This window comes from Anser cygnoides, chromosome 10, assembly GCF_040182565.1.
Source record: "Anser cygnoides isolate HZ-2024a breed goose chromosome 10, Taihu_goose_T2T_genome, whole genome shotgun sequence".
Classification (NCBI taxonomy): Eukaryota; Metazoa; Chordata; class Aves; order Anseriformes; family Anatidae; genus Anser; species Anser cygnoides.
Window position 1 is genome coordinate 16,979,176 of NC_089882.1, and position 17,660 is coordinate 16,996,835.

The 17,660-nt window shown below is 44.5% G+C and overlaps 2 protein-coding genes across 5 annotated transcripts in view; both read left to right on the plus strand.

The window, feature by feature from the left end:
- The window catches only part of SFMBT1 (Scm like with four mbt domains 1), an 89,989-nt gene extending 81,388 nt beyond the window's left edge, over positions 1 to 8,601 (plus strand). For 2 of the 3 annotated variants that reach the window (XM_013191947.3, XM_067003440.1), the window contains 6 exons: positions 739 to 848; positions 2,558 to 2,733; positions 3,477 to 3,655; positions 3,847 to 4,092; positions 4,590 to 4,718; positions 5,586 to 8,601. In XM_013191947.3, the coding sequence (XP_013047401.3) occupies positions 739 to 848; positions 2,558 to 2,733; positions 3,477 to 3,655; positions 3,847 to 4,092; positions 4,590 to 4,718; positions 5,586 to 5,726 (981 nt within the window). In that variant the 3' untranslated portion in view covers positions 5,727 to 8,601. The remainder of the gene's footprint in view (positions 1 to 738; positions 849 to 2,557; positions 2,734 to 3,476; positions 3,656 to 3,846; positions 4,093 to 4,589; positions 4,719 to 5,585) is intronic. The other variant, XM_013191952.3, reaches the window with a different exon arrangement.
- A 3,528-nt stretch (positions 8,602 to 12,129) lies between these two features.
- Positions 12,130 to 17,660, plus strand: part of LOC106042798 (musculoskeletal embryonic nuclear protein 1) — a 40,179-nt gene continuing 34,648 nt past the window's right edge. Inside the window, exon 1 of one of the 2 annotated variants that reach the window (XR_010834021.1) lies at positions 12,130 to 12,422. Coding sequence is in view for 1 of the 2 variants with exons in the window: in XM_067003441.1 (XP_066859542.1) it covers positions 12,248 to 12,422 (175 nt within the window). In the remaining variant the exon portion in view is untranslated. The remainder of the gene's footprint in view (positions 12,423 to 17,660) is intronic. The other variant, XM_067003441.1, reaches the window with a different exon arrangement.

Sequence of the window (17,660 nt, forward strand, 5' to 3'; positions counted from 1 at the left end):
TGAGTTCAGTACTTGCATAGTGTGATAATTGAATACCGTTCACTGGAGCTGTAGACCTCTGGATTGCTGTGGTAGTAGGACTGAAGCTGCAACCTTGATACATTGGTGCAACCAATTTGGGATAAGCAAATGCTGAAAATAAGAAATACGATTTGAATGTAAATTGTGTACTATCCCACACTAATTTGAAGCTGTTCACAACTTCGAGTTACTTGCTGCACAGCACCAGAGAAATTCTCATTTTGTTACAGTACAGGCCTTATTGTGGTTCACAAAAGCAAAAAGGAGCTTAAGATTCTGGAGTGTGATTTTGTAGCAAGCAGTGGGTTGGCAGGCAGTAAAACCCTGCAGCATTTGTAGGCATATCTTCATGCGTCAAACAGGCTCTAAGGTGATAACTCAGATTTACCCAAGGTTATGCAAATGTGGTATCCAGCCCCGCGCTTCAGCGCCTCAATTTAGTGACATGTAATTCGAAGGCAGTGACTGGGAAATTGCTTGATACACTTGTGATACACTTGTGACTCTGCAGACAAATTTTGAAGGTTTGGCATGGCCCAAAGTGTTGACTGCTCTCTGTTTTCATTTTGGCAGTATCTGTAATCGTGCTGTGAATGAGTGCTTTGATGCTGGATAATTCAGATGAATAGAATTAATTTCCTATTCTAACCTAGCACTTTAAAAAAAGATTCATTGTACAAATAACCTAAACATTTTCTCCTCTTCACCCAACGATAGGTTCTCACTTTATTGATCAATGCAGCTTACAAACCCAGCCGTGTCCTGCGAGAGCTGCAGTTGGATGAAGAGGCTGCATGGCATGGGCATGGAGAGATCCTAAAAGCCAAGTAAATTCTCGTCCTGTTCCCCACTCAGCTGATCCCAGTGACAGTGTTCTCTGGGGTCTGGGCTTTAACTTCTCACATTTCAGAGATGGAAAAATTGCTTATAGCATGTAAAGATGCTGACTGACTAAATTTCCAAATCTTTATATAAAGTATTTTCTGAATGTCTGGTGAAGTGCATCTGAATTTAATGTTCCTTAATATGCCACGTGCGCTCTGCTGCTGGCTCGTTAGCAGCTATTGGTGAAGTACCAGTGGTGTGGTACCGGTACGACAGTGTATCCATGGGCAGACCAGCACGTGAGGCTTAAGATATTTAATTTGCCTGAAAATAATTGTCAGTATTTGAAAGCAGAAGCACATACTGCTTAGGAAACTTCTCAGGCTTCTATGGCATTTCCATGCCAGTTTCTCAGGGGAAGAAGATTCCTCTGAAATTCAGTTGTAGCAGTGCTCTGAAATGGACTGGCATGGAAGTCTTTCTACAGCAACCTACCCTAAAGTGCTCCCTAGTTTTCCTGCTGAGCCTTTTGGGTTGGAGCTTCTTTGCAAGATTATTCTGTGGCTAGGAAGAAAAAACATGATCATATTTGCATATATTTGATAAATCCAGATATTACCTTATAGTCTAATGATGGCCTTGTAATTAGGTCACCATGTTTGCGTACTAGAGATTAGATTTTCCCAGTGTGCCATAGCACAGACTTTACTACCTGGTTTTGAATATGTCAGTAATTCTTCTGTTGGATCAGTTTTGTGTGTAAAAGAACACTTTTCCATGTATTGAAGGATTGTTCTGTATTTGGATTTGGACAACAGGAAGATCATAAGAAAAGTTAATGCAAATAAAAGATGTGGTTGAAATAGAAAAAAATCTTTTGATCCGTTTCACGGAAGTTGCTTGCTTTTGTCACAGCAGTGAGAACAGGGATGTCTTCAGAATGAGGATATTTCCTTTTTTTCGTGTTTTTTTTTTTTTGTTGTTGTTGTTGCTTTTCAGTGCATTAATTAGATATTTGTGGGCTTGAGACATCCCTAATAGATATCAGCACATGTCAGTAGCTGTGCTGGGAGAACAAAGCAGAAATGAGGCACGAGATGGGCGGGTATTTCACCATGCTACTCTGTCCATGCCATCACAAGGCTGATGAACAAAAAGAAATGGCTATTTCTTACTTTGAGTCAAACAAGAGCAGTATGTGGAGTCATGACAAACGACTGTCCTGACAAATTGTTCAGCAATTAGATGAAAACTGAATGGAAATGCAACAGTAGATCATTTGTTTGCCATCACATGTGCATACAATGGCTCATGAGAAGCTGTTTGATGCTATCTTTTATTAGTAGTTGTTTGGCCTCTAGTGTGAATTGGTGCACTCAGTCTTGGGATTTAGGGACCAGCTGTCTGCATCACAGTGGACACTTCTGCAGTCCCTTGAAAAGAACCCTGTGAACAAAGAAATCACGCCATCTAAACACCAGGGTAGTCCTCTCAGAGGGTATTTTATAGTTACTGGCAGGGCAGTGTTTGTTATGTTTGGTACTGTCAGCTTTTTTACTTTACTCGAGGATCTGTCATAAGAGCCAGGACTACCTGTTTCCTGGACTCTCTCTGAGTCTGTTCTTAAAGCAGTATCCTTATACATTTTTAATTAAGTACTTCTGTCCTTTATTAGAGGATTCCTGAATTATGACCACATTTTCAATTGCAGGTACAAAGGGAAGAGCTACCGTGCAACTGTGGAAGTGGTACGGACAGCAGATCGGGTGGCGGACTTCTGCAGAAAAACATGCATCAAGCTGGAGTGTTGTCCAAACCTCTTCGGCCCTCAGATGGTGCTGGACAAGTGTTCAGAGAACTGCTCCGTCCTGACGAAGACTAAATACAGTGAGTAGGCAGTGGCTGTCAAACTGAAGTGGGACTTGGGAGTATTGTATTTTGCTTTTGCTCCAGAAGCAATCCAAAGTACATTGGTTTGCTTACAGAAGGAGAAGCTCAAACACTACGTGCACTGGCCTACAAAATATCTGTGTACCAATGTGTAGGGCAGACGAAAATAGTTTCTAATTAAATGGTAAAACCATAGGTTTTGTTGTATTTATCTCTGTAAGACACATTTTGGGACAAGAATTGACTAATACTGTAATTTAAGTGACATTGTAATTGCTTTTATCATTTTGTTGTGGAACAAAATAAAATACTTTAAAGCTCTTCTCTTAGCTTTTAGGCTTTATAGGCTTTTAGCTTTTTGAAACTATCTTAACCATTTGACACTGAGAACAAACAGTGCATGGAGGCCATGTTTAAAAGCTGCAGGACATCACAAAAGACACCATTAAATTGGACGAAGTCTGTAGATGATGATTTTTATATAAAATCTGATCATATGGGGCTTCTCAAAGATCAGTAAATCTCCTGTTACAGGGAAAATAAAATTTATTAGTAACTCTTCTTCCTTAAACCAAATTGAAGAGGAAAACATAGACATACTCATTCTGAAGTTTTGCAGAATTGGGATTTCTACTGGGAAATGTCCTGCTACTGGTTTTCCAGTCCTGATGATGGACAAACATAACTAGTGGCATTGAAGGTGCATTTCAACATGATGCTCCTTTCTTCTGTCCTGGTAGCACACTATTATGGAAAGCGGAAAAACAAGCGGATAGGTAGGCCTCCGGGTGGCCACAGTAACCTGGAAGTAGCCATGAAGAAACCAAATAAAAGAAGGAAGAGACGAAAACATTTTTTTGTTCATAAGAAAAAACGTTCTTCTACTTCAGTGGATAACACTCCAGCTGGATCTCCCCAGGTATGAGACTGACACCAACTTTAACAGATAACGGTATGTGATCATGGACCAGCTTCATTTGAAACAACAAACTTAGTTCCTTGTAACCTCAGGTTACTGCAGATACATGGATGGCAATTGTAGTTTTTGTCCTAAACTTCCTATTTCTGATTTTGTTCCTTTTTTATTTTATTTTTTTCCCTACCTTCCAGGGCAGCGGGGGAGAAGAGGAAGATGACCAGGATGAGGTAGATGAAGAATCTTTGACTGAGGATAGCACCTCAGAGCAGCAAGACGAATTACTTGAGGAATCAGAGGTATCAGAGAAGAAATCACTGTCATCCTCTCCTACACAGAGTGAGCTGTCTCATTCTCTGGCTCAGGACCGAGACAAGCGGAAGAGGAAGCTTAGGACCTTTTCTTTTTCTGATGACGAAAATAAGCCTCCTTCACCGAAGGTAATTCTGAAAATACATTAGTGCCCTTTCTGAGTGTTGGGTAAGCACAAATATCTTGGGACTATTAACCATCACATGTGTATTTTTATAAAATACTCCATTATCCCATAAGGGCATTGTGAAGACACTGCAGAATAATTAAAAATCATAATTGCTATTACAGTCATGTTACAAGACTGTAATAAAGACTAAACAGAAAGCTGTAGGCAAAATGGGGAGCTTTCCACTTCCCAGCTGTTAACCATCCTTTGTTCAACTTCAGCAGTGCCAAATCCTGGTTTTAGATCACTGCTTACTGGCTATGAGGATGTGACCTCCACCTGCAGCATAGTGCTGGTCTGCACATCTCTTAACCACAGAGCAAGTACAGTTTGGAGCTCTCATTACAACTTTATTTGGCAGCTGAACATTGGGAGTGTGGGGGAGCAGAGGGGACTGTTGGTCCATGCCTTCTGTAATATTTTAGGAGTTCTTTTTGTGCTGGGTGGCTTGTCTAGGACATAAAGATTGAAGTTGCTGAAAAGCTGCAGCTGGACAGTAACCCTCTGGAATGGAGCGTGGCTGACGTCGTGCGATTCCTCAAATCCACCGACTGTGCACCGCTGGCAAGAATATTCCTCGACCAGGTATGATTTTCTGTTAAAGTGTTGAAGCTCTGTCACTTTGCTTCTCAGCCTCTACTGAATCACAAAAAGAAGCTAGTTTAAATTGTATAGTAGGGTTCTGAGAAAAAAAAACCACATGCACAACTTGCTGTAGTTTGGGAGAGGAGAGTTAAGTGAATGGACACAATTGTGTTTGGGTTTCTTAGTACTCAGTGGAGGAGGTTTTAGTCTGTGAGGCATCAGAATCCCAAAACCACAGAGGATGCCCACAGTTAAGCACCACAAAAGCAGCAGCTGATTTTTTAGGTGATACTGTTTTGCAACTTGACTTGAGGACTCCAAATGATAAATGTTTTCCATTCTGCAGACTAACTGCAGGTGTCATAATGTTGTATGCAACAAGTGAACAATTTTGTGTTAAAGTATGATGACTAAAGTAAAAATATAAGTCAAATGATGCATCTTAAAGTTTGCCACAAAAAAAAAAAAATCATCTATCAAGACTAGTACTGGAACTGGTGCTGAATATGGTTTATGATAGATGTTACAGAAGATATACTTTACCTTGTAGAACATCTGTTTCTATAGAATGATTAGAAGTTAGGTAAAATGACTTTATGCGTGAAATTTCCTTTGTTTCTATTGTTAGGTTGATTTAAAAATAGCCTCTCGTTAGGTTCTGTCCCTTAAGCAGTGAACTTGAGCTAGCATTTTAAGAAAGCAATTAATTTGTTAGTGACAAAGAAAGGTTCTTAAGTTACCTGGAGTAGCATGGAAGAAACTACTAATTCACAAATGCCCATGAATCTGAAATTACAGCAAATCAAAGCTGCAGGGGGATGGAGAACAAAAATGCAAAGTCACTATGGAGATTTTGTCTTCTGACAGGAAATTGACGGCCAGGCACTGCTGCTGCTGACCCTGCCCACCGTTCAGGAGTGCATGGACTTGAAACTTGGGCCAGCTATTAAACTTTGCCATCACATTGAGAGGGTCAAACTTGCTTTTTACCAGCAGTTTGCTAACTAAGGAGCTGCCAAGATGAAGTGGACCTTTGAAGCACAACCACAACTCTATGCTCCTTTCCCTCCAGCGAGGAAAGCCAAATGAAGCTGAACTGGGGCTCTGGCAACCTAAGAGAATCTGTCAGCCTCGGTTTTTCACTTTGAGAAAAAGAAGACAACATCTGGAGCAAAATGCCAATGCAAACTTGGGCTACTCTGCCAGCTGCCAGCTTGGGAACACGATAGTCTCTTGCTCTATGGTTCCCTTTTTTTAATGTATTTTTTAATGATTACAGAAAAGTCTCCTCTGGTGGGAAGTGACATTTCAATAGTTCTGGTGGCACAGAACTTTAAAAGGAGAAACGAATCCTGTTTACGTTCGCATGCAGGCTGCCAGAAATAACTTTCTCTGTTCCTGGTGATTCACAGAATCCCCATCCCCTCCTGTGGACGAACATTTACTTTACCACAGCACTGGCTTTGGAATGTGCTGTTTGCACATTCGTGTGTTAATGTTGAGTTTTTTAATGAATTTGTTCATTGTTAGGACAACAACGTGGCCACAGGGTTCTGAATGTACAGTATAGCAAGAGTGTGGTTCTTTTTTGTTTTGTTTTGTTGTTTCATTATTGTTGGGTTTTTGTTTTGTTTTGTTTTTACTACCTCTGTAGCCTGAACAGTAGAAGTGATGAATTTAAAAGGGAGGGAACTATTTCTTCTGGACAAATCGTAGGTCGCTGCACAGCAGTCTCTCTTCTGTAGGCATGTCATAAGTACAAACCCATATCAGCATACAGAGCTTCTGTTCCCAAGCTTTAGCTGAAGCTTCTGGAGGCTTAGCTTGGGTGTTACCTATTTCTCAGATGTCAGAAAACTTAATTACTTTGCACTTCTCTTACAGACGGGCTGTAGGAAAAAAAGAAAGAAAGAGAAAGTGCCTGTGCATTTCCTATATTTTGGTTTTCAGATAACATTTCTTTTACTTTTTTCCCCCTTTAGAATTCTGTGAAGTTGATTCCTTTTTCTTATACCAAACAATCGGGCCACGTACACAGCCTGTAGCAGCTTTTCGCTTTGCTACCTGTACATCTTTTCGTAGAATACACTAAGAAAGCTGCAATCAATGGAGGACTGCTCTACTAGGGTTTGCTTACTGAAAATTATCTTACAAGTATGACTTTGTATTTTTAACTACTTACAGCTGCTCAGGATCAGACTTGATGAAAACGGTGGGGGGGGAAGAGGTTTTTTTGTGCTTTTTCTGGGGAAAAGGAGCATAATGACATCTAGTTCCATCAGTAGACCAACTGTACGATGAACTGCTGATTTTAATTTTTCAGGGTAATTAAACCCATTCAGCCACTTGCCATGGACTTGTGTGTCACACTTTAAGTAACAGGCCTTACCTTACTTCCCATTAAAGATGTGGGAAATTTGTATCAGGCTTGAGATCTGCTTCAAATATGCATTAGGTTTCAGGTGGTTTGCATTCATTTGCTTTTGCCTGTTCTCATGAGTATTTGGAGGAGCATGGGCTGGAGCTTTATAAAGCAAATGTGCAGCCCTTCTCCTTTCCCCTATTCAATTGCATTTTTACAGAAAGCCCCTGGCAAACTTGGTATCTGAGGTAGGAAGGTGCTCGCTACATGAATTTGTTTTAGGAAGGACACAAGCGCTGATTTCTGATCAGCAGTGGGTACTTGGTCACATGGAGTGATCCAAGCTTCTCTTCACCCTAAAATGATAGGATATTTTGATGCTGTGTGCTGTAGGATTCAGTGAGGAGGTCATGTGTAGAGCAAGAGCTGAGCTTGCACAGTCTGTGTCTGTATCCAGCACATGGGTGTCGAGAGGAGCTACCTCCAATAGAAACTGTTTATAGAGTAAGCAAAGCGAAATAGTTGGTGTTGATTTTTTGCTATTATCCCCTTAGAATAACTGCCTTGTAGAGACAGAACTATTTAAGGAAGTCCTAAATTAAAAGTTGGTTTGTTTTTTTTTTTAGAATCAAAATGTCAATATTGATTCTAATAGGACAATTGTCATATGTCTAATATGACAGTTTATGTCTAATACGTCAGTTGTCTAGTCAGTTGTCTAATATGACAGCTTACTAGCTCAGTAGTTTTGATTGAGGGAGGGCAGGCAGTGTGTGACTAGAACAGTTTTTCTTCCCAGATTATAAAAGAGTCTGAAAACATAGTTAAATTGAAATCAGAGTGCCCCTTTTTCTTCCCCACCCCATATATGTGGCCAATAAATGGATGTTTTGTCTCTTTGTGTTATGCCAAGGTCATCCTTCTGAACTCCATTCCTTTAGTTACAACCTCAGTGGTAATCCATTAGGCCTGAAATTTTTTTTTGAAAGAAACATTGCTGCTTTGTTGTCAGCGTCTAGTCTTGAGAAATTTGACCTGCAGAGAACTTCTGGGCTGGAAGATGCTTTTGGATCACATTTGTCATTCTTCAGGGATTCCAGAATTCTTTTGCACTGTTACAGAAGCTGATGCCCAGCAGAATTGATCTGCATAACCAAGAGATGTTAATTCCACTTTTCCCGACGGACAGATTGGTGTCTTCCTGAGTAGCTGTTAGGAGAGAATAGACCTTAAAGGGTAACGTAGTGAACCTGTTAACATGGCGCCTAAGATTTAAATACAAAAGTCATACTTCTTTTTCTCAGCAAACAAAGCAGTGAGCAGTTTCAGAGGTTAGTGGGATACTTACTGGTCACCTTTGGCATGTTTTATAGGCTAGATATTTCTGCCTTGTTTTGGGAGGCACTGACAGTCTGGTCCCAATGGGATCCGTTTTTGTTGAGATTTTCAAAAGGGATGTTTTCATTATTTGTGAAATGTTTTTATGCTGCACATGGGTACTGTACACTCTGTTTCCTGGGGGGGGGGGGGGGGGGGAAGCACTCATTGCTGGATTTTAAAAGGGATAATTGGGGCTTTATCTTGATGGATGATGTTTCTACTTGGCGGTTTCAAGTTCCTCTTCTTCTATGTGTGGCAGATGACAACTGCACTTAACTTTGTTCATCTTACACCAACATAACTTGAAATCAGCTCACATGCTGCTTTAGTTGCTCTCTTTCTTCAGAACTGGATTTCTGGTAGCTCAATGCCTGAATCTTGGCTTTAGATGATACCTGTGTTTCCCCAGCAGGAGTTGCTGGGACTTTTGTAATGAACTTAGGCTTCAGGGGGTTGTGCTGTCCTCTACCATTTCCATTCATCCTAAGACATGACAAAGCTGAAGTCCAGCCTCCTGGACTTGAAAATGTTTTCATTACAAGAAAATGAGCTCTCCTTTGGGCGTCATGTACTGTTTATGTGGGTGATAAAAGGAGATACTGCTTAGTTTATATTCTTGAGAGCTTATATTCTTGTCTTATTTTTATATGCATTGTGTAGTCTTGGTTTGCACATCATAGCTTTAGAAACCTGGTGGTGCCTCCACATGGCGCTTGTACTGTGCAAAGCTTAGCCTTGCTGGGCAGAAAGATTGTTGAGTTACTACAGTTTGCTCTCTGCATCAACACAAGGAGCCCATAGTAGAGAAGTATTTGACAAAAATGTTGCTGAAGGGTAATGTGGTAAATTGATCCCCCAAGGCATGAGCAGCAACTGAAAGTGACCTTTCCAGGAGAGGAGAGGTACAGCACTGATCTTGGTGAATGAAGACTACTTTTTTTCTAATGCTAAACCCTTGTGAAGGTTGCTCTTTGAGGAAAGAAAGAAAAGGCAAATTCGTTTACATGTTGTGTAGAACACCAGGGGTGTTTGCAGTCTCTCCTGGGATTGAGGGAAACAGTACAGAGTTTGCAGTGGTGGTTAGGATTATTTTCCCTTGTCACAACTTTTAGCACTATTTCGTTGTCGCTTTAGACTTTGCTAGGGTTTATTCTTGATTCCAGTGATGCTTTAAGTGAGGAAAGAAGTATTTAGCTGCTAGGTCCACAGAAGTGTAAATGTATTTACAGCTGATTGGACCGAGCACTCCAATCTTCTGCATAAAGTACAAAGACATGGCAAAAGGAAAAGAGATTTTTGAATGTACTTGAATAGGCTTCATAACTGTCGAACTCAAATTGGAGACTGGATACCTTTGGACCAAATCTATTGCTGGGGGAGAAGCTCTTTGATTGAAGTAGCCCTACCCGAAAGCCAAAAATATGATAGATAGTAAGCTACTCCTTAACCGGTCCTGTTGCAAAGTGGCAGACTGGTTACTGCCTACTGTGAGCTCAAATTGCTACAACTAAGCACAAAGACATAGGCTTTGTCAGGAGACTTCAGGTGTTGGCTGAAGGCTCCATTTTAAAGGGATTGTGTGCTGAATCCAAATTTTAGAGTGCTGCCAAACTTCCCCAAATGTGCACGTAGCCTTGTTTTCAAAGGCAGCCTTATGGGTGAAGGATTAGAAGGGGACTTGGGAACAGCAGGTACAGCAAGCCTATTGTTACATGTTATTCTAAAATGATAATAATAATCTGTATGAAATCTAGCAAAAACAATTTATGGCTGGTGCCACTTTGTCTCCATGGTCTGGTCATTTCTAGCTTTCTCATAGTTGCATCTGTTGTCCTGAAGTGCACCAGGCAATAAGGATGGACGTTTTGATGAGAAGACAAAGTTCCTGTGTTAAGTGCAAAGCCAGCAATGGTTGGCTCAGCTTTAAGCCATGGAAGCGAGCAGGTCTTGCGCTGACAAAATTCAGAGGTGGTAGGTCTGGCTGACTCAGCACAACCATGGGCAAGGAGCCTGTGGAAGTCCTCCAACGTTGTGCCATTCAAGAGGAACAGGCCTTCTGCTCGAGTCACAGGCATGGCTCACTCAAGTCAATGAACAATGAAGTCCGGGCAAAAATGAGTTCTTGCCCGCCCCAGAAGTTGTTGAGCACCAGTTTCCACGAAACCTCATAGAAAAAAAATATTTTTTTCTGGAGGTGTCATGTTTCTCCTCTCCTCTTCTTTTTTTTTTATTTTTTAAGTTTTTATTGTTGTTATTTTTTGTTTAAAATAAATTAAAAAATAATCTTTGTAGACAATCAGAGGCCTTCTAGGAGGCTCTGCCCTAAGGGGGTACCTGCTCTCCACACGTGGGCCTCTTTCTTATACTAACTCATTGGAACTGATGCACTTTTCCTGTATTTTGCCTTTTTTAATTAGCTGCTTGTTCTTAAACAAAGATTTAAATGCATATTGTGTTGCGTCCCTTCTGCTTGTTGTTTTATCTTTCTTTAACTTTTAAATATATATATATATATGCAGTGAGACTGAAGTACTAAATGGAAGAGAAACATGCACAAGAAAATATGCCTATTAAGTCCCACCATTGTTTGAGCAGGTGTAACAATTTAATCAGAGGATTTTTTAAAAAATATTTTGGATGGATATTTTGCTTGTTTTGTCTGTAAATAGTGTACATAAGTTTGTGGTATATGACAGTTTTAAGTGGTTGTAAGAAAATTAAAAAAGATACTTAAACTGTTCCTGATGGTTTTGGTTGTTAATATAATGATGAATGCTGCTGCTTACCTGTGGGTGGTTTTCCATCTTACAAAAGCATGGGGAACACCAGATCGTGTGTTCCATTTTATGTCTAAAAGGAAATGCTGACTACGTAAATACCACTTGCCCAGCATCCTTGTTAACAGCTCGTTTGGGTGGTACATATGGTTCCCTCAAAGGCTGGTACATTATTGCTCTAAGCCTTCTAAGGAACCAGATTTTGTTTCACAGGATGCTGAAGGTCCTACAGAGGAGCTGAGGACAGAGCCTACAAACAAGTTTCCGTTAATTGTTGCCTTTAAACCTATGTAGCCAAACCTTGCAGGCGCTGCTGCTCCTTCTGCAGGGTTCTCTGAAGGTATACGCTGCTATCCAGTCAAGTCAGAATTTTAAAATAAGCTGGTTTTGTTTTCCATGAATAACACAAAGTTCCCCCGGGGATTCGGAAGCAGGTCAGCCGTGCAGCAGTGTCCCTGGGCCTTCACAGAACCAGCGAGGGGCTTGGGTTGGAAGGGACCTGAGAGCCCACCTCGTTCAGCCCCTACCCTGCCCGCAGCCTGCACCCTGCTCCTCGGCGCCGCTTTCTTGGCTACACCTGGCTCGTCTGGAACTGCTTTTGTGCTGGGCTCAGAACAACACGCAGGAACGGGCTCAGGCTGATGTGCTCAGTGCTGTCTTTCGGCGTGTAAATACGCGCGGTGCCAGGTAACCGTCCCTCCGTCCGCTGTGAGGAAGCTGGCGGCAGGAGGCCGCCTCCCGGCAGCCCCGCGGCCTTCGGCGGGGCTTGCGGGGCCTGCCGGCGGGGCCCGGGGAGCGCCCGGCCCCGCAGCGCGGCCCAGGGGCAGGGCCCCCCGCTCTCGCGTCCCTCCGCTCCCCCGGGCGGCCGGGCCCCGCCTGCCGCTGACGCGCCGGGGCGGGCCGCGGGCCGCAGGAAGCGGGGCGGGGGCCCGGCCTCGGTCGCCGGGCGCGACACCGACACTGCCGCCGCCGCCATGCGCCGCTGAGGCGGGCGCTGGCCGGGCCTCGCCATGGGGGCGCCGCCGCCCAACGGCAGCCTCGGCCCCACCGAGAGCCCCCCGCGGCCCGGCGGCGGGGCAGCGGCGGGGCCGGGCGAGCGCGGCTGCGAGAACGGGGCCCTCATGGACAGCTTCGGCATCTTCCTGCAGGGGCTCCTGGGCGTCGTGGCCTTCAGCACCCTCATGCGTGAGTGGCGGCCGGGACGGGCCGGGACGGGGCAGGGCGGGACGGGCCGCGGGGCCCCGGCCGGGCCTTCACAGGGGGAGCGGCGGGGAGAGGCCGGGGGGGCCGTGCCCGGCCTCCTGTCAGCCCGGGGCGGGGGGACAAGGCCGGTGCCGCTGCACGGCCGCCGCCACGCTGCTGACAGAACCGGGAGGCGAAGGGGAACGGCGGGTGCGAGCGTTCGGCAGCTCGGCGGAAAGGCCGGGGTGCTGTTTGCGTTGGGGTTGTGCCGCTGCCTTCCACCATCGTGCCATCGTGCTCTGGGGGTTAAGTCAGAAGTTTGCGGCGCGCTTCGCGTTTCGTTGACGGGTAACGATCACGTTGCGCCTGAAGAGCTGTGCACACAGCAGGCATCGTCACGGCGCCGAGCGGCAGCGTAGTCACCGGTAAAGCATTCGGTCAGCCGGGGCGTCCTCATACCGGGGAGTCCGAGCGGCTTCCCACCAAAAAGGCACCTTAGGAAGATGACACATTCAACACGTGCGTGTGCTGTTGGTGTTAGAGTTAGGAGGATGTGAATCCGTGAGAACTGGCTGTTTGTATCAAAAGGTGATGCGCTACTGATGCTCTGCATCGAGACTATTTTTTTTTTCTGGATATGTTTCCACTTAAATCTTTATACGTTTCGAGTATGCCTGCGGACTCTGAATATAAGGAAAAGCGAATACACACTACAGGCAGGGAGTATAAAAGCCTAGTTGTCAGCAGCACTTCCTAACTTCATTCTGCTTAAATATTTTTGAACCATGAGCTATTAGAAGGAGATCATCAGTGAAGTGCTTGTAATTGTGGGAGAGGGGAGTGGAAGGAAGGTAGCCAGTCCCCAACCCGGTACTGGTAAGAAAAGTGATCTGTTTCCGAAGGAGATTACAGCAAAAAAGTAGCAAATTGTTCTGCGTACACGAAAGCAGAAGGAGAGGTTTGTTTGTCCCAGTGTTGACAGCCACATTGTTTTCCACTTGACATTGGGCCTGTGCTGTAGCAGAAGGAGAAGTTGACCCTGCCACGCAGACCAGTTGCACTGGTAAGAGAGCAGTGGTCTCCCAGTTAGGTGCTGTGTTGCGCTGGAAGGGCTGGTTCTGTTCAGTCTTCTAGTTTTGCCTTACTGTTTCCATCCTTTTTGTCATACTCCAAGCAGCATCTGGCATACTCTTCCAAAATCTTTCAAAGTTGCCTCAGCAAACCCAGTAGGGCTTCTTTGTGCTCCACATGTTAGATCTCATGTGAGAGAGAAGCAGGAACTCACGGCTGAGAAGGAGCGGGAGACCGCGACGTCTCCTCTGCGGTCACCTCGGCACCTCTGTAGCTGTTCCTCTCCCAGGCTGGTGTGGCAGAAGGGATGACACAGCCCCTAGAGCTGGATCACGCAACCGGTACAGTGAGGAAAACAAACAGAGCGATGCGGTTGTTCTTAGGCTCAAGTATTTCCTCTGGCTGTTCGGTACAACAGAGTGAACGGCACTGAGGAAGAAGCGAGCGGCTGTTGGCAGGGGCTGCCTGAGACGCGGCACAGCTGTCAGGTTGGAGATCAGCTCCCATTCAGTGTTAAGCCTCTGTATGGAGCTTCCCTCTGTAAAACGCCAGGGAACTGAAGACATGGGACTGCCTGGTACTTAAATTTAACTGGAAGTCACTTTATTTATTTATTTTGAAAGGAAGCATCAGAAGGAGCTGTTCTGATGCTTTGGATGCCATTACTAGTGCAGAATCCTCTGCTGGGGAAAGCAATGAGAGTAACATCAACACAGGTGTATTGTAAAACTGTTCTTTATGCACACTGGCTGTTTTCCTTTGAAAAATATTTGATTTGACATGTAAACAGTAAGAATTTTTCTTAAGTGGGTAAATCAGAGGGTGACCCAGGCTTGTCCTTTTCTTGATGGCTCCTACTGTGCTTGCATTCAGTTGAATAAGGAATTATTGTTTTTTCTGGTCATAGTAACTAACTGCAAGAGGAGGGCCTTTTTGTGCCTCATTACTAGGTGTTCGTCTACGAATAAGTGAAGAACTATCCTTAAAGCAAAGCTGTTTAAGATCTGATGCTCCAGCTTGGTACCTTCCCGTGTGTCTGCCTGTCCGGTTGCCATGAAGTTACGCTGTCACCTCCCCCTCCAGTGGCATCAGTTGAACTTTGTCTTCCAAGGGCTGAGCGTGTCGTTTGTTCTGTGTCAAGTTCTTCAGCGTGCTGGAGATGCAGTGCCTCTGACAGCTGGGGCGTGCAGTCCCATCAGCAGCCTCCCCGGTACATCCCTTCGCTGCTGGAGGGGCACAGGCAGGAAAGTTGTGGCAGGGACAGAGAATCTTGTGCTTTGAGCTGGTGAAACGAGCATTTGAAACTAAATCCGAGGTTTTCTTTCCTTTGTAGCTCACACCTCCTTGTTCTGTCGCACAGGGCGTGAAAAACAGTTTACCTTTTTACTTTACAGTAGCCTCTTAAGTACTTGAGAGCTGTTACTCCATTTCCTCCACGTTCAAATATACAACTTGTAATCCCCAGAGTTTTGCCTTGTAGTAAACAATTTGGCTAGTTATCAGCTGTCCTGGGCTTATTCCCTAACTCCTTCAGCCTAAGAATAACTTGCATTTGTTCTTACCACATTAAGTTGTTTGAGGCCTAAGAAATACACAACTTAATCAAAATCGCGCTAATTTCACACCTCTCCATCCCCTCTCCTTCCCTTCCTTCCTTTCTCATCATCCATAAACCAGAGGAGTAAGCTTCTCCTCTGATGTCCAAGTCATGAGGGGATATACCTGGTGCTGTCAGAGCCCGCCGGTGTGTGGGTTAATTTTACCTGCTCTGGGTTCAGCTCTCTGCTGGGAAGCTGGAGGCACCCTGGGACGATTTCACCCAGGCGCTGCAGATGTTGTGGTTCGCCCAAAGTCGCACTGAAGTCAGGTTAGGTGACTTCTGCGGCTTCTCTCCTAGCTGCAGGCTCTAACTTGCTAAAAAAGGGAACACGCTGATTTAAAAACTTTTTTTTTTTCTTCTCCAAATCTGCTTGGAATGGTAGCCCTTTTGGATTCTGTCTGCTAGTTCTCACATCTGTTAGCCTGGTTTTTGAAGCCTGTTTCTTAATTTTTGCTCTCATGCCTAAGTATGCATTGATTTTCCAGCCTGGTTTGTTTAAGCCAAGCCACTTGGTAGCAGGAAGTCGTAATGGGTTTCCGCTGCCGTAGGAGATGGATGTTTGTGCTGCACGTCAGCCAGCCAAAGATGAGACATTTTTCGAAGTTTGCCATTACCGTGCTCATCTCTTATTTCACGGGGATATTGATTTAAAATGTCACGTTTGCTTCCTAGCTTTTATTTTTTTGGTGCTATAGTTATGGTTTTTATTACTGATGGCACAAAGCTAGTTTTAAATACTTTTTTATACCACAGGGTATTCTGTCAGTAATCCCAAGTACCTTCTGAGCATTCTCTGGTCAAGCTTTTAGTGATGAACGTGGTGGGAGCACACATCCCACACATCGGTGACATAATTGTAAAGAATACAGTTACTATTAGCCAAAGCTGGAAAAAGGTGTGGGGAAAAATGTGTTGCCAATCCCTTTATCCCGTCTGTCACAAGCTTTGTCTAGTATTTCGTCCTGAATGTGTGCGTTTATCAGCAGACCCTTACCGTGCCGGAGCGTGGATGAGTTTGTGTCGGGCTGTGTAGGAATGGCTGAGAAATTAGATATAAGTTGTATTGACAAATTACTGAAATAGAGGAGACCTGTGGTGCTCTGCAGGTAAAAGGTTTGTGTCTGCCTGTAGGAAAGCATTAATATGCTGAGAAGGAGACCAAAGCGTGTGGGGCTATTAATCTTTTATGGCTTTCTTACAGTTTGTGTCTGTACCCACACCGAGAAGGTAAAAGCTGCTGAAAGCACTTCCAAAGTGAAGTGCTTGAGTATAGGTGCTGGGAATAAGTGAGAGGTTGGGTTTGCTGTTGAGGGCCACGGCTTACATACGGTATCTTCTATAAAGGTTTTCCTCTACTTTGTTCCTTGCCCTCTTTGTTTACAGTGCCCTAAAGGAAGCACCTTTAAAAGCTGCATCCTGATGTCCGTTTACTTTACAGCAAGGTTTTCCCACCTGATAAGCCTGCCAGGAGAATGACTGCTGCTTCATATTGTAAGCTACATTGTTAGATAGTTTGGTAGAATTTGAAATGCTCTAGCAAAAATAAAATTTTCAAAGGAGTTATTTCGTATTTTCATCAGGGTAAGGGAGTATTATTACAGGTGTAAATGTTCCAGGGAGCAGGGACTTGAGAAGGACGACAAAGTAACTCCAGTGACCTTCCAAAAAAAATTTGGCCTGAAGAAAACCATTAATTATGAAATAACTAAAGCATATCATTTTCAGGACAAACGCTCCTGGCACGACTGGTTGTAGAGCTCATCCCACACACGAGTTTCAAATCACAAACAGCACACCTCATCTGTATGAAGACGTGAGCAGCGTTGCACGAGCCGTGCTGGATCGTGCTTTGCAGGACGCACATCGTCCCCGTCCGCACAGCTCTGCACAGGTGCAGGTGCTGGGCGAGTCGCCAGATGCATGCAGGTCGTGGGCTCGGGGATCGCCTGCGTTGGGGCCCAAAAGGGGTGTGAAGGACCGTGGCGGAGGGAAGAACGCCTCGGAGCAGCACCTCGGCGCTGTTATGTTATCGGCAAAGGAGATGCAAAAGTGACTTAGAGATGAGAGTTGTGCTGGGCACCCAGCAGCGAAGGAAAGCGATTTGGTTATTGTGGACTGGTTTGGCAGGTAAGGAGGCAGAGCCTGGCGAGCCAGAGCGGTGCTCTTGCCTGGAAAGCCGCGGGCAGGACCCGGGGTGGAACCAGGGCAGCCCTGCAGCTCCCCCAGGGAGCTGGCTGCTTGTGGCTGCAGGACCCAGGAGAGCCCCGTGAGGTCCTGCTGCTCCTGTACGTCCTGTGAAGTATGGGGTTCCCTAAACTGATCGAAGGTTCTGCTGTGTTAGGTGCTTGGTTGTTTGCTTTAAATAAAGCACCAGTCCTTTCTGGGGCATCCTCATCCACGTCTGAGACAAAAATGGGGGGTGCATTAGGATCCAAAACAGGAAAAAAAAAAGGCAGCCACATAGGTAAAAATTAGTTAAGTGAATTGCTTTTTTTTACTGTGCTAATATTGTAGTATTTAGCATACAAAAGATGTAGTTCTGACCACTGCAAGCTCTGCAGGAAAAAAAA